The 25872-nt window shown below is 43.9% G+C and overlaps 1 protein-coding gene across 1 annotated transcript in view; it reads right to left on the reverse strand.

Moving 5' to 3' along the window:
• LOC147891672 (Radical SAM superfamily protein) overlaps positions 1-20452 on the reverse strand; it is an 86072-nt gene extending 65620 nt beyond the window's left edge. Inside the window, exon 1 of the mRNA XM_087388468.1 lies at positions 20175-20452. Coding sequence (XP_087244594.1) covers positions 20175-20308 — 134 coding nt within the window. The 5' untranslated portion in view covers positions 20309-20452. The remainder of the gene's footprint in view (positions 1-20174) is intronic.
• Between the last annotated feature and the right edge of the window lie 5420 nt (positions 20453-25872).

Here is a 25872-nt window from a genome sequence, read left to right on the forward strand (position 1 = left end):
TGGTAAACACCAATTTTTCAGAAAAGATGATATATTAGCGATTTGGAGAAAGAGATGGGATTGGTTTCATAGGCCAATCCACACTGTCGCACATATGCTCCATCCCTTGTGAAAGGAGCCTGCTAAATGGAATGATCACGTGCTTGTGAGCGGATGGACCCAGTACTTGGACAAAATATGCAAGCCATCGGTCCACAATAGGTGAGCCTTGAGATGATTTCAGAATCTAGATTCTAGATTCAAGATTGACAATTTAAATACTAGCTGCTAGCATGCGGCATGGCTTGCAACTTGCAAGTTTATATGATGATATATCTAATTGAGAGAGAGAGAGAGAGAGAGAGAGAGAGAGAGGAAGTAGAAGTAGAAGTAGAGTCTATTAACGTCCTTGGGGGGCCAAAAATGACCCATGGGACCCGTCTCAATACAATGTAAAATAGAGTCTCCTCAAGGAGAGGGGTCAGGAGTCTATGAGTTCTTGACGCCAGGTAAAAAGACGAGAGACAAAAGATCCCAATGCTGCTGGAGAGGCAGTAGAGAGAACTGATGTCAGCTGAGCCGAGTCCTCCAGTATCTGGTGGTAGTCCTCCTTGATATGTGCATATCACGGGCACTGTAGAGCCACATGTGCCTCCGTCTACTGTCTGCATGTCACAAAGGGTACAGACTCTAGCATGTCTGGGCTGATGCATCCAAGCTCCCTTCTCAATTGCAAATGTATGAGATCTGGTACGAAACCTGGCTATGTTTCTGCGATATTGAAGGGGCATAGGTGTGCTAATATAAGGAGAGAACTTGAAACTAGAGAGAGTGTTTTGCAGAAGATTTCCACAGAGGGAAGAAAAGCACATCATCGACGTTTTGCATTGGTATCAGAGCCAAGGCTCAAAGTCTTTCTAGGCTTTGACCAGTAACCCAATCTTGGGATTTGGTGCTTTGTGGGTTCAAAACACTTTTCATAGCAAAGTATCTTTACCATAAAAAGATTTCAGCTATTCATCACCCATCGAAGTCGTAGTCTATGTTGTCATCCTCCAACCAACCATACTTCTTCTGGTATTGTTGGACCAAAGGTGAGGAGTCATAATCCATGTTCTCATCTTCCAACCAACTATACTTCTCCTAGTATTGTTGGACCAAATGCGCCCCTTTTTTTCAAACTGTTTCGCAAGGAGAGAATCATCTCTTTCTAAAGCTCCACCATCTTTTTAATTATAATGTGTGAATCACGCAGCTACCTTTTGGAGCTCTTCCATCTCAATGGAGCCATAATCCAACTCTAGAGGTGAACCTAAAGGTTCTAAAAAAAACCTTACCCCAGCCTTACGCTTTAGCTAAGCCTTAGGGCAAGCCTTGGCAACTCATCTGGGACAAGGGAGGGGGGTAGACACCTAGGACCGTGACAACCCTAAGTAGTGCTAGAGTTGGAATCACCGTCACTCGCTAAAACTTCTACCAGCAGATTTCTTCTTCAAGACTACCCTACCACTCTTTGCCATTGGCTCTAAGGCGGTGTCCATGGAGTGTCATTGCAACAAGGCCTAGGAGGCACATGACTCATAAATGAAGCTCTTCATAGTAATGAACCCTAAGTAGCATAGGTACTTAGGAGCAACACCATCGAGGAACGTCACAACAAAAACGAATCCATGTGCTAAGCCCCTCTTTTGTAGACAAGTGCTCACCCAATACCCACCGCACCAACCTCCCCACCAAGGAGGGGGAAGCTATTCTCTGAACTAAATGTTTGTGCTTTAAACATCCAGATAAGGGGGGCATTGGTCCCATTGCGCTACTCCCATAGGGTTCAATATGTGTGTATTGAATCCTCCTATTCAATATCCTCGCGGAGTGGGCACGCCATGCATTTTGGATCAATTCATGCAAGCGTGTTGCATGCCATTTTCCTCAAGGTGAGACCTTCCACTTCGGCCAAAAGAAGTAGCCACTTGGAGTTGGTCCTTATCTAGAATAGAGATTTGTGCGACAGATGTAAGGGAAGTGAAGGTACTCAAAGCCACACACCCATGCTGAACATCCCACTTATCCCATGCTGCAAAGCAAACATCCCAACTTACAAATCCAAAGGGTTGTTCTATGAGAACACCCCTAAGCTTTATAGGGAGTCAATTGATTCACCAAGTCGGCCATCCAAGTTTGCAATCCTCTAAATTTCTCAAATGCACTGGAATGTTGCCTCCCACAATAAATGGGGACAGGCGGGATAGACAATTTCCAATGCAACGTTGCCACGGCGACTGTTGTGGACTTGGATCCTTTGCCTACTATCCACCACATATCCTAGCACCACCAATTGCTCGAGCTTGTTTAGTTCCGCCTGGCTATGGGCTCCCATGATTTCAATAGATAGATGATGGCTTGGTAAATTAAAAATTTCAACACAGCAACTCTAGTCCAAAGCATGTGTTGAGAGGCCAAGACTCTACAGCGTGTTCGTCCCCAATAGAGGCTTAAAAGTCCATGGGGAGTCCACCTCACCTTCTTCTTGCCCAACATAAACTAAGGGTCATGGGTTCATCAAGATCCCCAAAGTACACAAACCTTACATTATAGATTTCGAAATTCCGAATGTCATTTCTCACTTTTGGACCCATGCATAGTAGATTCTATCTAGGGCCTTTTGTAATCCCCCAAGGTTTTAGCATGTAGTACAACGTTGTCCGCAAAGAGCGGACCATGTTTTTTATTGTCAGACCAGACGCAAATATCATAGTTACCAACAAGCAATAACGTTCTAAGAACATCTAATGCTGGCAGCTAGAACGAGAACATTTTGGGTTAGGGGAACATAGACCTAGAATACAAACACCACAGCATATGACACATCATCAAATCACATGGAAATACACCAAAATATATAAACAAAATCACTTTTTACAGCTTTAATCTTTTTAAAACACATATGCACCATAGAGGCACCGAGGATGAAATCATGGATTATACATCATAGTAGCTATAGATCAAAAGAGCATATAAATATCCAAAATACAAGAAAAGGAGCCATGCTTACAGCTTCAGGCCTTAATCCCTCAATACAAACTAGGGAGGAAGATGGGTAGGGAGCTGCAAAAAATGTGGCAAAAGAAAAGGGAAGAGAAAAGGGGGGGGGGGGGCGCTGCTTAGAAGAGAAGGGGGCTGGGGCTGAGTGTGTCATGACAAGAGAAATGATTATTTTGTTAATTACTAGTCATTAGAACCTTATTATTGTTAGGCGCCAATTTGATGGTGCGGTTATATGTTTGTATTTATGATCGATCAAGCGGTGTAAATAGTACCGCCAAAACTATGTAACATTGGCCAATGATTAGTAATAAAGATGTGCACACACGTGTCTAGGTCCTAGGGGCAATAGGAAAGGGAAAGGGTGCATTAGAGTGCATTGAATGGTAGGTGCATGGGTCATAGGATAAGGGTAGGTGTAAATGGGAACATGGAACTTGAGTGATTTCAAGGGACATTAATGAAAGGGTATCACCCTTTCATTGTGCATCTCACGTAGCATTCTCTCTACCACATTGCATTCATCAACCATCTCTCTCCCACCTTACATGTAGGTCAAAATACAAACAAGTACTCTCACGAGGGCGCCCTTTCCCATTGGAGGGCCAATGGGCATTCAAATTCTGCATGCATTGCATACATTTGCATTCTCAAAAAGTCTGGTTTTTCGCATTTGGTATCAGAGCAACAACGGTCCATGAGCGGGACGAGAAGAGGGTGAGGAGCAATGTACAGAGCCGTGGCGAAAAGACACGAGCCGTGACAGCCGCGGGCAACGGAAGCGAAGGACAACAGAAAGAGGTACGGAAGTCGCTGAAGAAGGCATGGCAAGGGAACGCGAGATAACGAAATCTGATGACGGAATCTCGACAACATGCATCCACACTTTCCAGGTTGCAAACATCTCCTTCCCGACCAACCTTGAATTGTTGAGGTTCTAAAAGAAGGGATTTTTCGAGCAACGTGCAGAACCGTGGCGAAAAGGCACAGGCCGTGATAGCCGTTGTAAAGTACTCGGTGCTTTCTATCAATTCAGACAACAGATTTTACAGAGGCATTTGAATGAGATGATTGCGAGTTGCCAAACACATATACTTGAACTTAAGAGTTTGCAATTAAGCTGGAATTAAGACTTATACAGCTTAAACACAAAGTGACATCATTGGAAAATGCAATATGATTGAGGGGCCAAGACGGCCCCCCCCCCTTATCCAGGCTCACTTTATTCTTGAAAATGGAGACACAAGACCAAGGTGCAATGCACCTTCCAAATTGATGAACTCAGTGAAAACCTAGGACCTAGATACAAGACTCAAGAGCATATGTACAAGGTAGACAACAAAAAGGAGGACTCCAAGCTCAGGTTTCAACTCTTGGCTTGCCCAATCCACAAGGAAGAAGCCTGCAACAATCACCACTTACATCCAACATTAGAGACAAGCACTAGTTTCTAGAAAGATAGTAGAAACAACATGAAATAGTGCTGTAAATGAGATAAACTTGACAATACAGGCTCCCTTCGTGACTTGACCCTTTTGTAGATGAAGTCCTTGATGCCTCTGAAGCTACCTTGGGTGAGGAGAGTGTGGAAATGGGGCTAGAATGAGAACAGCTTAGAAAAACAGCCTATAGGCTAGAGAGAGAAAGCTTTTATGGAGTGATAGCTGTAGAGAGAGAGTGCCAATGCTGATCCCAAGGGAGGAGATGTAAGAGAGGAGCTGCTGCTGTTCCAAAGGTGCACAGAAAGGCAGATTTCTGCAAGGGAAATGGGCTGGAACAGTAGAGAGAGAAATTCTGCAGTAGAGAGAAAGACTGCAGCAGGAGAGAGAAAGGGGCTGTGGCTGCTCCAGGCTAGGTGAATGAGAGAGGATGCTGCTGCTGTTCCAAAAGAGCTGAGAGGGGGCAGATTTCTGGAGAAAAGGGGCTGGAACAGTAGAGAGAGAATGTGCTGTTGTAGAGAGAGAAAGTGCTGCTGAGGTGAGAGAATGGCTTGGGGAGAAGCTGGCTGCACCCAAGGAGCTGGAGAGGTTCTGCTGCATCATCCAAAAGGAGGGAGAAGAAAAGTGACGAAATTTTCATGTGTGGAATGAAGGGGAGAGGCCTTCTTTTATAGGCTCAGCCCCCCCCCCTAGGCCTAGAGTGGAAGGTGGACACTTGTCCCAGATTTTTGGTGGGCTGCAGTCCCAAAGAGGACAGCCCACAACCTACCCCAAATCTACCAGATTTGGGGCCAAACACTTGGCCTGCATGCCTTGCCATTTGCCATGCATGCTGCCACATGTGTGGGATAGGTGGACTGACCTGCCAGCTCAGATTCCATGTGGCAGTCTGCCACGTGTCAGCTGCCACGTCACTCCCAAAAACCCTAAAATTTCAAAGTTGTCAGAATTTAATTCTGATTGCACCCACGGGTTCCTAACAGCTTAGACTATCTATTGACGTACTCTAAGGTCATAATTGAGCCATACTGAGCTCATTTGTTTGTCGTCTTATCTTGTATCTCCATTACTCTTGGCATGCTGCCAGGCCCACACCTAAAGCTCACGGAACATTCTCTTGAATTGTTCCTAGGTCGGTATGCAATCTGTGCATTTGATTGGTCCCATGTTTGGGTACTCAGGTGGGGTGTGGTTTCTAGCTGTCCCTCTCAAAGAGAGGCCATCACTCTTGTGGGTCACTAATGCCCATAACCCCAAGCAAGGGGGTCCACCCTCAAATGCTAGACCTAGTCCCCATTGTCCGTAACTGAACAGTAGGAAAACATTTCATTTCTTAATAAGCATACTATTGAAAAACAAAAAGAAACAGTACCAAGCAAGTGGATACATGTTGAAGCAGGATGACAACCGTGGACGACGGAAGCGAAGGACAACGGAAAGACGTACGAAAGTCGCTGAAGAAGGCACGGCAAGGGAACGTGGGATAACCAAATTTGATGACAGAATCTCGACGACACGCATCCACATTTTCCGGGTTGTAAACATCTCCTTCCCAACCAACCTTGAATTGTTGAGGTTCTGAAAGAAGGGATTTTTCTGAAAATTTCTAGTCTTGAACGGTGAATGGGGTGCCCCCCACCCCGGTGCGAATGTACCCTTAAAATCTTTAAACCGTGAGGAAAAGGGACCCCCCTGTTCTCCCCAACGGAAAGTCGGATCGGAACAAGATTTTAAGGGGGTGATCCACCCATCAAGTACCCCCTATACCGGTATCTAGAGCTCCAATCTGCTCAAAATAAGTAGCTCAAACGGAGCGTACCAGTTTACAGCAGAAATACAAGAAGAAAAGCTTAAAAAAGAAGGAAGAGGAGGTCATTTTAAGTGTCTTCTCAACACAAACGAAGCGGGAGTCAGATAAGTACCACCAACTCTACAACACTTGACTTTTGCTGTAAAATAAACCCCTTTTTTGAAATTACAACAAGTCATTTTCTCTCTTGTATTACTAAAAGGAAAGAATGGAACGGGAATGGAGATATAACAATGAACTTATTCCTTTTCCTCCATTACCCCAAGGAGAGAGAGAAAGCACACCTTCACCCCCTCCTGAAGAGGATGGATTAGGTGAGAGTTACACACATCTTGAGTATGATAACCCACAAATAGATTTACAGCAGTCTCTCCTTCAAGAACCTCTTGATAGGGAGTTCTCCTTTCGTAATGAAAGAAGAAATGAGACCAACCAAGAACAAGGTGATGAGTTTACACCTTCAACTCAAAACCCAGCACACATGGATTATAATCCAAGTGCAAGAGGAAGAGAGGAGACTCATGTTGATAAGCTGATTTTCCAGTTTAGCAATATGATTGAGTAGTCCATTATGACAAAATTAGGGACTAAGAGGACTTTAAACTTTGGGGATGAAGAGTTGAGTACCCCTTCTAAGAGGTCCAAATTCCAACCGCGAGAGAGAATTGAGTTTCCCAAATATGATGGGGCAAGGGAGGCTGACAAAATCCTCAATTGGATTCGCCATTTTGAGCTATACTTTGCCCATCAAGACAAGACCGAGCAAGAGAAGCTTGCTCTTGCCACATTGCATCTCCAGAAGGATGCTCTAATGTGGTGGTCTTTGTCACAAATAGGAAAAGAGCCTATTCATGAATGGGCTAAGTTCGTGGAGCAACTGAAAGCCACTTTCATGCCACCGAGGCATGAAGAGAACCTAACCTTTCGTTGGGAGAGGTTTAGGCAGTTCGATAATGAGAGTGATTTAGTAGCCTTAAGCCCAAAAGTAAGGTACGAGGTTGAAATGTTTAACCCGACTACGCTTAAGGACCTCACTAAGCTGGCTGAAATAACCGAGAGGAAATCGAATCCTTGTAAACCCTTCAATAAGGAGGGTGGATCATCATCTAAGACCAACAATATACCCACTTTTAGGAAACCAAACTGGTTTAAGAATAATAAAAGGAAGTGTAAAGCTCTTGTAAAGAATGTAAACAGCCAATCACGTCCTGGATGGGTGCCATTTCCTTCTATGACGGACGAAGAGAAGAGGAAGTTGATTAAGGAAGGAAAATGTTTCAGGTGTAAGAAACATAAGCCAAGGCACGTATGGCATAAGTGTCCCGTTCTCTTGGCTAAGATTGCCAAGACAAATTTAGTAAAAGAGAAAGCCAAGGCATCCAAGCAGGAGGGTGAGGCTTCTACCTTGTCACCCTCGAAATCTACTGTGACTATTGAGCCAATAGTGAATGTTGTCCATTCAGCCTACCTTTGAGCCTCATGATCTTTTTAAGGTGTATGGATTCGTGAATGGATAGAGAATAGTAGTTCTCCTAGATAATGGATGTAATTATGACTTGGTGAGTGATAGATTGGTAAAATTACTCCATCTTAAACTAGAACCTATAAAAAACATGTCGCTCTCAGGAGCTTTTAGGGGACACAATGAAGAAAACACATCGATAGTACGGAATATTCCTTTTCGTATACAAAAATATAGAGATCGAAGGGATTTTCTAGTAGCTCCTTTACAAGACATCGACATGATTCTAGGTAAACCATGGCGGTATGATTTTAACCCTGCTATTCATCCTCATACTCATCATTGTTGCTTTGTACATAAGGATCGTAGGGGATCGAGACGTGTATACAATTCCATTGATTACTCCTACCCAAGCGAAAAGATTGGTAAAAAGAGGGGTAGATTGTAATCTTGTGTATATACGGGATTCACGAGATCTTCATATCTCAAAAGAAGATCGGAAGAGAAATGACTTCCTTAGAGCTTATGAGGATCGATTTTCAAGAGATGACTCATTCGAATTGCCTATGGAGAGAGAAGATGATCATGCCATAGACTTAGAACCAGGAGCTTCTCCTCCATGTAGAGCCCCATAAAGGATGAACAGGATAGAAATGGAGGAGGTAGAAAAACAAATTAAAGATCTATTGCAAAAAGGCCTGATTTAACCAAGCACTTCTCCATTTGGAGCACCTGTATTATCGGTCAAGAAGAAGGATGGATCATATCGTATGTGTATAGATTACGGTGCTTTGAATAAACTTACGATTAAGAACCGATATCCGATTCCAAGAGTGGATGATTTATTGAATATGCTTAAAGGTGCTAAAGTTTTTAGCAAATTGGATTTGAAATCTGGTTATCATCAACTCCGGATGAAAGCTAGGAATGAACATACGACTGCTTTTCGCACTCTCACTGGACATTATGAGTTTTTGGTCATGCCTTTTGGCCTAACTAATGCTCCAGCCACTTTTAGTAGGCTGATGAGAAGGGTTTTGCGACCCTACTTGGGAAAATTTGTCATAGTCTTCTTTGACGACATTTTAGTTTTCAGCCAAAATGAGAAAGAGCATAAGGATCACCTTGCTAAGGTGATGGAGCTCCTAAGGAAGGATTGATTGTTCCTAAATACCAAGAAGAGTGAGTTCTTCAAGACAGAAATAGAGTATTTGGGACACATTGTGTCTACTGAGGAAGTTCGGGTTGACCCTAAAAAGGTCAAGGCCATAATTGAATGGCCAATATCCAAAAATATACATGAGCTGAGATCCTTCCTAAGGATGTGTAGTTATTATCACAGATTCATTAAGAATTTTGCACGTCTTGCTTCTCCACTAACAGATTTGTTGACGAAGCATTCCTTATATGAGTGGGGAGAGGTTCACCAAGTAGCTTTTGAGGAGCTTAAGAGAACATTGGTCACTGCACCACTGTTAACACTTCCGGACATGGACAAAGAGTTCTTTGTTGTATGTACAGATGCGAGTGGTACCTCGATTGGGACAATGTTGATGCAAGGAGGGCATCCCATTGCTTATGAGAGTAGAAAACTCCAAGGGGATGAATTGTAATATATCACGTATGAGAAGGAGTTACTCGTAGTCATTCATGCTTTAAAGTTATGGAAGCATTATTTATATGGTTCTACTTTCAAGATCAAGACTGACCATCAAAGTATCAAGCATTTGTTTTCTCAACCCATTGTTTCTTCAAGGCAAATCAAATGGACTGAATATATTCAATTCTTTGGGCAATCAAATATTGAATATCAGCCAGGAAAGGAGAATTTAGTAGCTGATGCTTTGAGTAGATGGCCCCAAGTTAATCACATTTCTGTGATTAAGGAGAAATCATTAGGAGGAATGGTTGAAGCTTATCCTTTAGATGAGAACTTCGCTGACATTTGTGGGAAGATTCAGCGTAATGAGGTCGAGGGTTTAGAGGCTTATTCCATCGTGGATGGATACTTATTTTTGGGACGTGCCATATGTGTACCCAAAACATTTCAATATCTAGTCATGAGTGAGTTACATGCGAGTCCATATTCTGGACATAGAGGCATTAGAGGGACCATTGACAATATTGAGAGGTACTTCCATTGGCCTAAACTTCGCAAAGAAGTTTCGACCTTTGTTCAACAATGTGACGTATGTCAGCGCATTAAATCTGACACAAGTAAGACTGCTGGTCTTTTGCATCCTTTGCCTATTCCCTCTAAAAGGTGGGAACACATTACAATGAATTTTGTGTCACGTTTCCCCAAGGTTGGTCAGTTTGAGCAGATTTTCATTGTTATAGATAGGCTAAGTAAATAGGCTCATTTTATTCCCTGTAAAAAGGAGTTGTCTGCTCCTGAAACAACAAGGTTATTCATTAGGGAAATCTTTAGGTTACATGGGTTACCAAAATCTATTGTATCCGATGATGATGGCCATGTCATTAGCAACTTTTGGACAGTCCTATTAGAGAATCTCGAAACCAAACTGAAATTTACTACAGCCTTCCATCCTCAAGGAGATGGACAGAGTGAGAATGCCGATCAAACCATAATTACTTTACTTCGATCTTATGTCCATGACCAACCTAGAGCGTGGCCAGAGTTCTTACCCATGTTAGAGTTTGCTTATAATAACATTGTACATACTTCCACCAAGAAAGCCCCATTTGAAATCATCTATGGGCAATTTTTACCCACTCCAATAACACACTTGGGGGAGCGAATTTTCGCTGCTGACCAGTTTGCTAAGGATATGTCACAGGTTATTGAGTAGGTAAAAGAACATATTAAGAAGGCCCAGGTTCAACAATCCAAGGCAGCCAATAAAAAAAGAAAAGAGGTTTATTACAAGGAGGATGATTGGGTTTTATTGAAGATTGATAAAAGAAGAATCAAGTCAGTGAGAGGAAGTACAAAACATGTCAAGTTAGCACCGAAGTTTTATGGTCCATTTCAGATTTCAGCAGCTTTATATCCAAAAGAAGGATCCAGAGCGTATGAGCTGAAATTACCAGCCCACTGGCATATGAAGAATATCTTTCATGTGAGCAATTTAAAGAGATACCATGGCGATACTTCTGCGTTTTTGAATACTCAGCATCAAGAAGAACCTGAACTTGAAGATGGGACTGAAGTTCTTTACTCCGGAACAGATCGTGTACCATAAAGAGAGGAGTACTCATGGAAAGAAGAGATATATGTATTTACTGAAGTTTAAAAACCAGCCAGCTAGTGATGCACAATGGATGGAAGAAGAGTTCTTTACAGATTTTCCACAGATACTCGCAGATTATAAAGAGGCGATGCGATTGCAGAAGTAACAAGAGAAAGTGTAGGTAAGAGGAAGAGACAAGAAATAATCCAGAAGAGGACTTCTGCTCATCCAAGCAGGAGGGAGTGTCATGACAAGAGAAATGATTATTTAGTTAATTAATATTCATTAGAACCTTATTATTGTTAGGCGCCAATTTGATGGTGCGGTTATATGTTTGTATTTATAATCGATCAAGCGGTGTAAATAGTACCGCCAAAACTATGTAACATTGGCCAATGATTAGTAATAAAGTTGTGCACACACATGTCTAGGTCCTAGGGGCAATAGGAAAGGGAAAGGGTGCATTAGAGTGCATTGAATGGTAGGTGCATGGTCATAGGATAAGGGTAGGTGTAAATGGGAAGATGGAACTTGAGTGATCTCAAGGGACATTAATGAAAGGGTATCACCCTTTCATTGTGAATCTCACGTAGCATTCTCTCTACCTGCATTCATCTACCATCTCTCTCCCACCTTGCATGTAGGTCGAAATAGAAACAAGTACTCTCACAAGGGCGCTCTTCTCCATTGGAGGGCCAATTGGCATTCAAATTCTGCATGCATTGCATACATTTGCATTCTCAAAAAGTCTGGTTTTTCACAGAGTGTAGGGGCTGAGAGGAGGGAAAGGGCACTGAGAAGAGGATGTGGCTGAGAGCAGGGAAAGGGGGCTGAGAAGAGGAGGGACTTGAGAGCAGGGAAATGTCACTAAGAAGAGGAGCAGGCTGCGATGAGGGAAAGGGAGCTGAAAAGAGGAGGGAAAGGGCACTGAGAACAATAGGGGGCTGAGAGGAGTCCAAGGTGGTGGTTTGGGGGGGAGGGGGGGGGCTGAGAGTGTGTGTGTGTGTGTGTGTGTGTGTGTGTGTGTGTGTGATGCTTTCCCGCATTCGGATCGTGCTGCTCTCTGGTTGAAACCCTCTTTCTATGAAATGCAAAATGACAGCCTTCCCAACAAAAGGCTTCTTATCATAAACCATAGTTATTTGCAGCATGAGTCTTTTAAAAGCACGGTGCATGATGCCATTGCTCTTCTTTGGGCACTTTGTCGCATCTATGTTGACTATGCATGGTCTACTTTTGTTGCTCGTATGCATAATGCAGCATGTCATACGTGACTATGGCAATATACATACCCCTAGGGCTGATTGCTTATATCGAGCTAGATTTTTCTTGCAGTGCAATGACCATAGAAAGCTGGAGAATTGGGAAACTAGGGCCAGACAGAGGGGTTCTAGTGATAAGGGCTGCCCCTCAAAGGCCTTTTTTAGGGGGTGCATTACAACAAGTAAAGCGATAACATGTGCTGATTGAACCTTGTCTATGGTAGCTGGACTTCTTCACGTGCTCAACTACTCAAGCTGGGGTTATACACTTTGCTCAGCAGTTTGGGATTGTCCTTTCCCCTTCACAAGCTGTGATAGTTCAACATGTCAGCCCTATCCTAACTCCTCATCAAGCCATGAAAATTGAGGTCCCTTTTGAGGAAAAAGAATTGAAGGAGGCAATCAACTCTTGTGACAAATGGAAATCTCCGGGATGGAATGGTCTTACAGTGGAGTCTTCTTGCAATATTGGGATGCCATTTCACCTACACTATTATATGATCAATCATGCTTGAGCATCAGGACATATGCCAGCTTCTTGGAAAAAAGGATTGATCAGATTATTTCCTAAGAAGCATCTTTGTGAATCCTTAGCAGATTGGAGGCCCATCTTTAACCTATTGACCACGAACACCCAAAAAAAAAAAAAAAAGAGGACACGTGGCAGCTTGGAGGAGAAGAGCCTGCCACGTGTCACAAAGAAGGAGCTCTTGGATGGAGGCTTGGAGGGGGGAGGAGGTGGAAAGACAAGAGGTAGCTTTAGAGGCAAGGAGGAGATAGAAGGTCAATGGAATGGAAGAGATGGAAGGTCACCTTCGGAAAGAAGGAGGAGATGGAAGGTCACCTTCGGGAGGAAGGAGGAGATGGAAGGTTAATGGAATGAAAAAAGGAGATGGAAGGTCTCAGAGCCATGGGTTAAGACTTAGCCAAAATTTCAAAATCCAATCGAAGTATGCAAGGTGAATTGATTAGCAATTTAAGAATCAAAGATCCACCTTCAGATGGGGAGTGGTTGAGGATGGTCATGCATCTTTGCCCGTGCAAAGCACGGGTTCAGTACTCGTTACACTTATGCCTATCATTTACAAGTTGCTTGCCAAAATGATTGTGAGTTGTATCAAAGGCTTTTTGCATCAGGGCTTACACCCTATTCCCCACTAACGGCATCAACACCCAACAGTGGGTGTAGACCATAGTATAAAAATATGCTCTCACACATATAAATCCACACACCCACACATGCTTGATCATCCTTTTATACAAAGTCTTTGTACTGCGTTTTTGTCGGCACTCTAGAGGTGAAGGGCAAACTCAGCCATGACGAAGGCTAGCACTAAAGGAGAAGGCTAATCAAAAAGTAGACCAAAATCTCTTCATTCAAGCTACAACTGCTTGTGAAGTCTAAATGGAATACTAGAAGCTAGCTACTTGGCTTTTACATGTCCGTTTTCGCATCGTGCAATCAATCTAGTTGCCTATGTGCAGTTTTATTTGCCTTTGATAATGTTCACTAAGGTAGATACCAATTCTTTCATGTCCACTGTTATGGAGCTTTTTTGCCAATCTCATCAGCTCTCAAATTACTTTCAATAGTCGTCAGTGCTTGTCGAAAATGCCAGGGGCATTGAATATTTTGAATTTCAAATGCATACACTAGCACATAAGAGGAAAATGGTGATTCAATTCATGCAAGATGATCAGCCACGGGTGTTCATGACACATGACTTGATTTCACATTTATCTACAGATGCTTTGGTCATTGGCAACCCAGGTTAAGGGTTGCCCTTTTGTTACTCGCATGCTTTTTGAGTGGAAACATATACTTTCCCATCTTAAATGGAAAGGTAGAGCTGCTTTACAAGGAAACCCTTGTGGGTGATGAGCTAGATGATTCGGGCATGATGTTAATCTTTTCTTGAAGCAATCTGAAGATTTGGCTTGGGACAGCATTATAGATCCCTTTGGTACTCACTGTCACAGCTCATACATGATTTTCACCCAGTGCCTCGTCTTGAGAACATGGAGCGCCTCAAAGATCAGGCCCTTATTTCCGATGATCCTACCTATCGTTCGTTGTTGTTGGTTGATGTTATGGTTGCAAGCTTGCATAAAGTTTTTCTCCCTCCTCCTTGGGTTTCGGCTCATGCAAATTGTATCTCGTCTTTGACTCGTTGTTAAAGATCAGGGAGGAAAAGGTCTACATTTGGGCTTGCAAACTTCCTCTTCGGCAACAAGTTTTCCTATGGCGAGTTCTAATGGGGTTCTCCCCTTTTGGAAAGATCTTAGCATGTCGTCATTGCGCCTGCTCTTTGTCGACGATGCCTATCCCCAGAGGAGACTATGCCTCATCTCTTTTGGCATTGCCCAGAATCTCGTGACTTTTTTCATTTCCGTAACAACGTCTACAAGCACGCTTTTCTACTGCTTGCTTTGGCAAGTGCTTCTCTCTTCTTCCCTTGGGTTCGTTATTGGGCATTTGGACTCTATGTAAGGATCGTAAACATAGGGTCTTTGGTAACCCATCCCTTGCCAAGTACTCCTTTTTTCAGGCTTGTTATGGCAGTCGGTCTTTGATTGTTTGCAAGCTCGGGATATTGATTATCTCGCTTACTTGCCTTATGTTGAGATCTTCTAGTATGTTGTAACTCAAAGTTCCATTTTTTGGGACTGATTTTGGTTTAAGGCAATGTAGTTCTCACCCCAAAAAAAAAGTGTGTGTGTGTGTGTGTGGGGGGGGGGGGGGGGGAAGAGAGAGAGAGAGAGAAAGAAAGAAAGTTTATTAAAGTCTTCAAAAGACTGATGGGGGTCTAACACTGTGAGAAAACCTGATACAAGCAAGCTGAAAGGGTGGAGCTACAATCGAGCATCTAAACAAAAAATACATGCTACATAGTTACATCAGGGTAATAGTCATCTCCGTCATCACTATCATCATGATCATCATCAGATAAACCGTCACATGAAGAAATATGCTCTAATGTCACAACAGTCACAACTGTGATCCACTCTATCTCCCTTCATCAAGGATGGGGAAGCGAGATCATAAAACCAGAGATAGAATGCTAAAGCTGCCTGTGGGTATGGTCCCGCACTATCTCTTGGTCACAGCTCTACGTCTAACAAGGGCAACCGTGACCCCTGTCAGTCGTGCTCCCACTCTAAAAGGGACACCAAGTAGAATCTATGCGTCAACTCTCTGCCTGAGCTCTCGTGTCACTAGTTCTGGATCCCGATCGCGTCTACAGACTGTAGAGTGGGAGCCTATATGGTACACCTGGAAGAACTCCGTGATCATGCTCTGAGAAGACTCTACTAGGATATGCTCCTCATGTCTTTGTGATTGAAGTAGGCACTCACGGTGTCTGACTGCCTCATGAATAAACGTGGCCAAGCATCTCTAATGTGGGAAGGAGAGGACTGGGATAACAGTCCAAAGCTATCTCTAAATAGACAATAGAAGCGCCCCCGGATCTCATAGTACACTAGGCATCTGAAAATGAAATGCTCCTCGGACTCAACTCCTATAGACCACATAATGTCAATATACATCTTTCCCTGTGTAAACCCTCAGCTCGGCCACTCTCAATACGGAGTCTATGTGACGAGACTCGAAACTACCCAAAAGAGATCCTCAGTGAAAAGGGTAAATGAATCTACGTATATCCCGGTGGGTCAATAAATCTCTCATCTGAGATATGTAGGTGATGATCTCTATAGAAGGTGGGACCTCACTTGGTTCCAACCAAGTTCAGAATGTGTGTAGCCGTAGAAGATCCACCTAGTTGACCTCATGAGAACGGTCCAAGCGGTTGGAGCGACAACAAACAATGCCCATTTTTCACCCCCATTCACAGCGGCACCAGACCCAGATACTAGAACGCGATCCAGAAACATCCCTCTTGATGTTCTCTAGAGTTCTAGACCTAGTGAACATTCCGAGTTACCTTCAATCCCAAGGACAGTGGTCCAGACGTTCCAGAAGGAGCAATGGCATTCCTTGGTAACTATGACAAACATGCCTATATTCTCTTGCTCATTGATTTTATGTGTGTGTGCGTGTGCATACGTTCGTGTGCCTGTGCATTCCTCCATAAGACTAGAATATATCCAATCTTACAATCTAATAGTTGGTCCCATCCAACATTCTCTTTTCTTCTCTTGGGTTCATTATTGGGCACTATGGACTCTATGGCAGGATCGTAACCATAGGATCTTTGGTGACCCGTCTCTTGCCAAGTGCTCCTTTTTTCGGGCTTCCTTACGACAGTTGGCCTTTGATTGTCTGTAGACTCGGGATATTGATTATCCTGCTTTCTTGTCTTAAAGATCTTTTGATATGTTTTAACTCAAAGTCCCATTTTTGGTACTGATTTTTGTAATATAAGGCAATATAGTTCTCACCCAAAAAAATGTGTGTGTGTGTGTAGAAAGAGAGAGAGAGAGACAGAGACAGAGAGAGACAGAGAGAGACAGAGAGAGAGAGGCCCAAGCAGTTGGAGCGACAACAAACAATGCCCATTTTTTACCCCCATCCCACAACGGCACCAGACCAAGATAATGGAACGCGATCCAGAAACGTCCTCCCGACGTTCTCTAGAATTCTGGACCTAGTAAACCTTCCGAGCATTCCGAGTTACCTTCAATCCTAGGGACGTCGGTCCAGACATTCCAGAAGGAGGAATGGTGTTCCCTGGTAACTATGACAAAATATACCCATATTCTCTTGCTCATTAATTTTACCCATGTGCACGCGCATGGGTCCGTGCGTGCATGCGCGCGTGTGTGTATATATATCCCTCCATAAGACTAGGATGTATCCAATCTTACAATCAGATAGTTGTCCAATCCAACATTCCATGACATGTAGTACACCGTGTCACAATACGTAGATTACCTAAAAAAGATTCCAAACTACAAAGCACATTGCACGAATCGCAATTGATGGCAAATCTAACTCATAAGAAGCCCCTCGCTTCTCTCAATCGACAATATAGATCTCTGATGCTAGTCTTCTAGTCTTACTTCCTGCTAGTCTTCTAGTCTCTGATCTCCCTTTATCTTACTTCCTGGCTTCGTTACCATGTTAGAGTATCTAAGCATCCACCAGACAAAGCTTTCATACATGCAACAATAATTAAGGCTAGGTTCTAACAGCCTAAACCCCCACATTAGAATAACTTGGGAAGATTCACCAACAATTAGGGTCGTTTGTAGACAACGTATGCACACAAGTGTACTCCAAAGAAAAACACAAATCTGGAAGAGTATGAACAGCAATGTAGACACCATAATACCATGTATAAATAATGCTCCAAAAGACAAGTCTGAGCCCAAGATGCACCCTCCTGTGTACCTAGCACCAGCAGCCCTCCGCTGCTCAGTCTGGTATCAAAATAGGCCATGTATACTGCTCCTATAATTTGTCTCTCCTCCTGCTGCCCAGCGCTCTAAGGAGCTTCAGTGACTTCACTGGTTGAGGAGAATAGGGCCTATAGAGAAGGGCTCCCACCCAAAGCTGGCCAACCAATCCTAGAACAGGCCGACCTGTACATTGTCGACCAGCCCCCTAGGCCAACCCAACATAGGGCTCACAGATTACCATTTCAGCCTGGACAACCTACATCTGGCCTAAAAATAGCCCACCTAGCCCCTCTGCTGGGCTCGCTTAAGTCTCAAGGTTAGGCCGCCCATTTCCTGGCCACATGGCAGCCAGAGGTGCTGCCTATCATGCTGCCCACATGGCAGTCCACGCAGCTACTAGATCTTACGTTTACTCCTCTTATCTCGGCCATGTGGTACCTATGTGTTGTGCTCACATGGCAGCCTCTTACGCCCTAACCTGTTGCGGGTGTCCTGCCCCCAAGTCGTTCTCTTTTGGATGCTCACATGTAGGGCAGTGACTCTTCCGACCCTTCTAGCCTGAAAGGAATGGTAAGGCATGTTCACGAGGTACACACACACACAGTGAAGAGCATGACAACGTGTCCATGGGTTGGGTACGTAGCCCATATGAGCGACAGTGAGAGAGAGATAGTTATACATAAGACACACTTTTTTTTGGGTGAAATCCATTTGTCACTATATTGAAAGAGAACAGTCCCTGAGAGTGGGACAGCCAGTTACAAGGCTCAGAAAATATCATATTATATGACAAGAAGGCAAAATAATCTAGCTCCCAGGCCTGTAGACTTTCGTAGAAGAAGTGATATTTAGCAGCAGGATCACCAAAGACCCTATGGTTGCAGTCCTTCCTTAAGGTCCATAGTGATGGGGCACAGATTCCAGCAAGGACAGACATTGTCTACAAGTGGCAGGAGCAACATGATGATGAGCCAAAATCTGTCCAAAAGGAAGCCCAACCAAAACTCACCATCAGAACTTTTGCCATAGACGGAGTTTTGAAGCCCAAATATGCTACAATCTTTTCCGCCACCACCGAAAGGTGCATGTTATAGACCAGACACGATTGGCATGAAGAGAAACCCAAGGAGAAGAAAAAGCAAGACTTTATATAAAGATGCAACCGTAATGTCAGCTAGCTTTAGCGGATGACAAGCATGGTCATCTGATTGCAGAACCCAGTGACGGTCAACAAGCTCAAGACAAGGGACTGGCTGAAAGTCATGGAGCATCTGTGATACTAAATGCCATAAGGGTCGATAGTGCTGTCCCAAAGCATATTGTCTAACCACTACTGGAAAAGAGATTACCATACCAATAGCATCAATCACATCATTGACAATGGAAATTCCTTTAGACCAAAGAAAATAAGAACGGCGAGGTTCTTGCAATGCTGATGGTGGCATGAACACCTTCGATCTCAGCTATACATAACACACACACACACACACAGATAGAGAGAGAGAGGGCTATACATAAGATACGTATATACACACCGACATACATACTTGTGAGTGTGTGTGCATGCAAGTCTATGATATTATAGTTGATTGTAACACGTACATATATATATAATATACATCTACATAATACATACATACATGCACGTACACATGCATGCATGTAGATGCACACCAAACACAGCCACACACCTAAACTGTACATATATACATGTATGTGTATCTATCTATAGATATATATATTTCATAAATAAGCATATATTTATATCTACAAATATACATGTATGTATATACAGATAGATAGATAGATATTTAAGTATGTATGTATGTATGTACACTTTAGGTGTGATATATACATATACATGTACATAAATATATATAGATATAGATAGGCAATGGGGCAGGATATGTAAGGCTTTTGACTCCACTGATCCCGACCCTGGACCCTGCCACTAGGTCACATTTTTGGGCAGATCTGTGAGTGCCATTCATGGCCACCCACATGTATCTGGCAAGCCCATATCAAGGCCATTTTTGGAGGCGGTCTTGACGCCTAGCTAAGGGCAGGCTAGGAGCTAGTCAGCATAGGCTACCTCTTGTATCTTTGTCATTTCTGACAGGACAGTTCATAATGATAACGCTCGAAAAACCAAAGTTACTCTGAACATACTCAAGACCCAGCCGTTTAATGTTAGCATGATGTGAAAGATGGAAGTAAATTCGCTCCTCTCCAGATATATTCTGAGGCCAAGATCCATAGTACTGTCCTCCTTCAATAATATGCTGCCAATTTGTTGTGATCTTGCAACTCTGTCCTTTATAACGTAATATGATATTCTAAATAGTCCATGTTTGGGATGCAATTTATTCGTGATATAGCCAGACGTGACGTTACACTGGTTCACACTGCTAGATTAAATATTAACGACATGAGAAACAAAGCTACCATCGACTTTCCCAAACTTATAACCATGAGAGGAAATGTCAGCATAAATCGCGCGTACTAATCGCGCTCCTTCTCCATTGCGATCGAAAATTCAAAATTTAACCTCTCGTCCCACGCGCTAGTATGTCGTGGAGCTTGACCTGTGCAAGCAGAACTGAGGGATGGAAGCTGGAAGCTCACCTCCACGTGGATTCGACATGAAGGGCGTTGGCATGCAAGGCGTCGAGCTCTGCACGAAGAATGTGCTCGTCGAAGACGGAATACCAGCGCTGAGAGGGGGGCGATGGCGAGGCAGCTTGCTCCTCCACCTCCATCCTCTATACACTAAGCGTAAGGGCACGAGCGTTAGTAGCTTACAATTTCAACATTCATTCGATAATCTATCATCATATATTGCAGGAAGAGTTAATCCACGTGGGTCATAATCCACGCAGATTCTTGACCGGTGCATGGGCGAGGGGGGGTTCCAAACATGCACCGGACACGTATGGTCGAATCATTTTGTGCCTCGGCAACCAATCTCTCATTGATTTCCACCGCCCAACCTGATTCTATCCAAAAGTATAACTCCAGGGACACTTCGACCTGCGATGCTTGCTTAGTCCATTCCCCCGTGTACTCATCTCAAGCCTAAGAGCTCCACAACCAATATCAGGTTCAACCAATAATGTGTTGGAATACGGTTGGTCACCCCCCCACATGTGAGCCCCCATATGGAGTGGACCATAGATTGATAGGATGGGACATGGGGTTGCTGACATGTGGGCAGAGAGAGAGAGGAGATCCCAGGCAGAGGAGAGCCACCATGGAGGGAAGATCTAGTAGAGGTGCCCACAGATGGAAAGGGCAGATCTAGGCAAGGTTTCCAGCAAGCAAGGACTGCATGGACAGGGCGTTGACATCAGCAAAGGTTCCGAACAGTACAGCAAACCATACGGGTGTTCTTAGAACAATTATGGAGGTTGGAATGATGCAGAACAGAGGCAGGAAAAAGGCGCACAGGTTCAGTTTGTTTTGGAAGGTCTATGGACAGACTTGGGGCAAAGAAACAGGGCTTGAACTGCCTAGCCCAGTGGTTGGCTGCCACATGACAAGAAGAGCACTATAGGGCCATTTATAGCCCTCACCCTCCAATCGATTGTAGGCAGGAGCTAAGTGAGCTGGTAGGGCAACAAAATTTGGCCAGTTTGGAGAAGGGGGTTTCCCCCTATAAAGGGGGCCTCCTTTGTCATCACCCCTTCATCACCCTCAAACTACAAATAAGAGTAGCAATTAGGGCATCCTTGGGCCTTATCCAGGAGGTGTGATGTCTATTCTGGCTTGCACACACACATCAATGGTTGTGAAGGACATACATGTTTATGAAGTTTGATAGTGAAACACTTCCACGTGTAATTCATGGGTTCATCTCTCTTTCTTCTGCTCTACGAGATACCCTATGGTGGGATTTCATGGTATTAGAGCCCTAGCAAAAGCTCTCAGGAAGTGGAGCTTGAATGCAAGGGTCTTGCTAAAGGACGACCTTGATTCATTGCTTAGAGGAATTAGCTTTGATGTCTAAAGTATTGTACCGAGGTGGGAGGCTCAAGTTTAGGTAGGCATTTGAAGGATTGTACCTAGGTGGGAGGAAGGTGTACGACACTCTAAATTCTTTACCTCTTTCAACTCATTATCATGGCCAATAGATATCAAATCCCAAATTTTGGTGAGACAGGCAAGCTCAACGGGACCAATTACCTATTGTGGAAAATGAAGGTTCGAAGCCACTTAGTGCTGAGGGAGTCATGGGGGGTTGCGATGGGGAAAGAGCTATCACCTCAAGCCACCATGACCACCCCAACCACATCGACGACACTAGCAAGGCCGACACTAACATACCCTCTTTTAGTGAGGTCATAGCAGATCCGGCATGCGGAAGCCTTGGCTATCATTGTGGGTACAATGGCAGATATGGTGCTCTCTTGCATATAGATGTCAAACTCTTCTTTCGAGGCTTGGACAAGATTGAGGGATATGTACGAGCTCAACAACAAGGCAAGAATCTTGTACCTCAAGACGGAGCTATATGGCATGAGGATGGATGAAGGGGGATTGGTACAAGAACACATCATCAAGATGAAGGTGGTGCGGGATTAGTTGGCGATCATTGGTTAAAGGACGAGCTTGATGAGGATGGCAAGGTTGTTGCTGGGAATCCTCCCTTAGAGCTATTGTAGTTTTGTGACTAGCATGATTGCAGGGCAAAGGGCATGCTAGCGACTTTCTAGGAGTTTGTTCCATTACTGCTGCAACAAGAAGCGCGGGAAAAGAAGTACGATGGTATGGATAAGGATGACAAGGCCCTAGTAGCTCAAGACAGGAGCAAAGGAAAGGTCAAGGGTAAGCTTAGCAAAGGCAAGCCCAAATTTAACGAAGGAGTGGACTCTTCAAATGAAAACAACAAGAACAAGAGAAAGAAGAGAACAAGTGTGTCTATTGTGATGAGCCAAGTCATTTTGTAAAGGATTACAAAAAGAAGAAGGTTGATCAAAAGAAGAAGGGTGCCAGCTCAGAGTCAAAGGAACCAACTCACAGTAAGAGGAGTCAGCTCATTTGGTGGTCAGATAGGAAATTTTCTTGGTGGCAACTCTGAGTGCTACTAAGATTAGGTAGATGGAGCCCAGTGTTATTGTGAGGATGTCCAACATTAAGGATTGGTTAGGAGAGCAGTCAGAGAACTTTGTGAAGGTGATGGACAATGATAATGCCTAGAGTCATCCAGGTGCTTGTTGGCTAGTGTTGTTGAAGCAGATAAGGATTCTTCAACATGACCTAAGGACTTAGGGTCCCAGACGGATGCGTGACTTAGAGGGGGGAAACACAAAACCATAGTTGGAGCTTCGTGGTCCATGTAATCTGGATTTATGCATGGGGTATGTTGTTGGGTTGTAGACCTAGCCAGACGAAGGATGGGTTGAAACATTCTGAGAGATTGGTGCCTAGAGGACTTCAAATTGTTCACCCATCGTGAAGGGGACAGTTGGAAGATGTTGTTACCTGGAGTGATTGAGTTTGAATGCGGGTTGGTGACTGAAGGTGGTGGTGCGATTAGGTGTTACCTTGGATGGACATGTGTACCAGATTGGTGTGTGAAAGTGGAACCAAACTTGGCGGAGCAAGAGCCACTAGTTGAAAAGCCAGGAAAAGACTATGATAATGCCAAAGTGTTTTAGAGGGCCATGACATGGGAGCTACTGAAGCATCTTCATCGATGTATTTGGATCAAGCCAATGTGGGTCGGTGAGAGGGGGTGTTGGAATAGGGTTGGTCACCTCCTCAATTGTGAGCCCCCCATATGAGGAGTGCATCCGGGGAGTGGACCATAGACTGATAAGGATTGATAAGATGCGACACGGGACTACACATGGGCTACCATGTGGGCAGCAGAGAGGGAGGGGGGGGGGAGAGAGAGAGAGAGAGAGAGAGAGAGAGAGAGAGAGAGAGAGAGAGAGAGAGAGAGGAGAGAGAGAGAGAGAGAGAGAGAGAGAGAGAGAGAGAGAGAGAGAGAGAGAGAGAGAGAGGGAGGGAGGGAGAGGGGGGGGAGAGAGAGAGAGAGAGAGAGAGAGAGAGAGAGAGAGAGAGAGAGAGAGAGAGAGAGAGAGAGAAGTAGTAGAATTTATTAGCGTCCTCGGGGGGCCAAAAATGACCCATGGGACCTGTCTCGATACAATGTAAAAAGAGTCTCCTCAAGGAGAGGGGTCAGGAGTCTATGAGTTCCTGACGACAGGTAAAAAGATGAGTGACAAAAGATCCCAATGCTACCGGAGAGGCAGTAGAGAAAACTGATGTCAACTGAGCGGAGTCCCCCAGTATCTGCTGGTAGTCCTCCCTGATATGTGCATATCGGGGGCACTGTAGAGCTACATGTGCCTCCGTCTCAACTGTCTGCATGTCACAAAGGGTACACACTCTAGCATATCTAGGCTGGTGTATCCAAGCTCCCTGCTCAATGGCAAATGTATCAGATCTGGTATGGAACTTGGTGATGTTTCTGCGATATAGAAGGGGGATAGGTGTGCTAATATAAGACTGAGCATGAGTCTCTATGGACATGTATGTAGACCAACATGTGGGATTTATGTTGTCTTGGTAATATTCCAGCTTTACCCTCTTTTCACTTGTTAACCAGTGATTCCGCAAAGTGCTCAGTAAAGATAGTTGAAACTCTTACCTGTTGACCTTTTCAAGCGGCATGATCAAATATGCTTCCACTTTCCATCTGCTGAACCATTTTCTTATGTCAGTTGTCCATCCTGTGCAGATGACCTTACTTTTGTAGTTCTTTTGAAGCTTTGTGCTAGCATTCCATGCTTTATGAGGCAGCCTATCAGGTTGCATTTGATGCACCTCTATTAGGTATTGCATAACTTTGATCAATGCATGAAATTCAATTGGTCTCCTTCCCGTTTCCAATAGAAGTATTGAGTATGGAGTAGTGGGTTTGACACCAAGGTGTCTCCTTAGGAAAGCTTTTTGCATTTTCTCAATATCATTCCATGTAGAGGCTGAAATGCTGCCTCCCCATACTTCCACTCCATATAATACTATCTGCACTACATATGCATCAAACAATATATTTCAAATTTTCTAGTTCCTAGTGTCGGTGTGCCTGCAATCATTCTCAAGCTGGTAGTACTTCCCCAACTAGTGTCCATCCTTCTATGTATACATTGCCACCATCTGTGATCTGCCAGGATATCAACCCCTAAGTATTTGAAGGTGCTGACATAATGATTTGTCCATCAAAGCTGATCTCAGGGGGATGTTTTGGCTGATTGGTACAGACTGCCATCATCTTTGTTAACAACAATAGCACTGTCCAAAGCCCCAATTGCGGTCCTTGCAATCCTTTCTCTACTGCAAATTCATTGATGAGTTCCTCCAGTTGGTCAATGCATATTCCGAATAAGGTAGGCGATAGAGGGCAGCCTTGCTTCACTCCCATATTGCTCTCAAATACATCAGACATACCTTGTGTTTGTTTGAGTCGGCATAATACCTTTTCATAGATGCAAGAGATGCCTACCCTTAAGGCCAAAGGGACTCCTATTTCTTGCATTCTCTTCCATAATCCTCCTCTTGGAACTGTGTCAAATGCTTTCTTGAAATCCACAAAACAACAAAATAGAATGCGTCCTCTCAGTCTGCATTCATCCATGAGGACCCTTAAGGTAATAAGGTGGTCAGCTGTCCTGTGCTCCTTGCGAAAGCCTACCTGTCCGGTGGCTCTATTCTGTGCCTCTTCTGCCCATGAGCTGATTTTCATTTCAAGCAATGTACTGAAGAGCTTGGCCAATGTAGAGCTGACCATTATAGTTCTATAATTTGTGACTGAATTTTGGTCTCCACCTTTGTGTAAAGGCTGGACCCAATTTTCTTGCCATTCCTGAGGGAAACCATGGTGTAGAGCATGTGTTAGGATGTGTGAGAGCCATGTTCTTGCTCTGTCTCCTGTCCATTTCACAAATTCCGCCTATATCTTCGTGTGATCTGATGCTTTGCCATTAGCCATCTTCTTTAGTCCAACTTCAATGTCTTCGAAGGTGAAAGGACTAGTGCATGTGACGGATAGATCCTCCTTCCCCATTTCAGTAACAAGTGCATGATTGTACAACTTGGTCACATAATTAAGCATGGTTGCATCTGATATATGCCCTATGACGTGTTTCCGTCTGCCTTTCACTTGTTTCCAGCCCTTTCTTAGATTTTTTATGAAAGTGACCAAATCAGATTTCTCTCTTTCCAAAATATATTTTCTTTTCTTTTTCCTTGTGAGGGCATTGTATGTCTTCTCCAGTTGTTTAGTTGTTTGCATTCCTCGTCATACAAATTCTTGTGT

The sequence above is a fragment of the Dipteris shenzhenensis genome, chromosome 17, assembly GCF_047967505.1.
Source record: "Dipteris shenzhenensis isolate YYH24624 ecotype China chromosome 17, Dip_SZ_1.0, whole genome shotgun sequence".
Lineage (NCBI taxonomy): Eukaryota > Viridiplantae > Streptophyta > Polypodiopsida > Gleicheniales > Dipteridaceae > Dipteris > Dipteris shenzhenensis.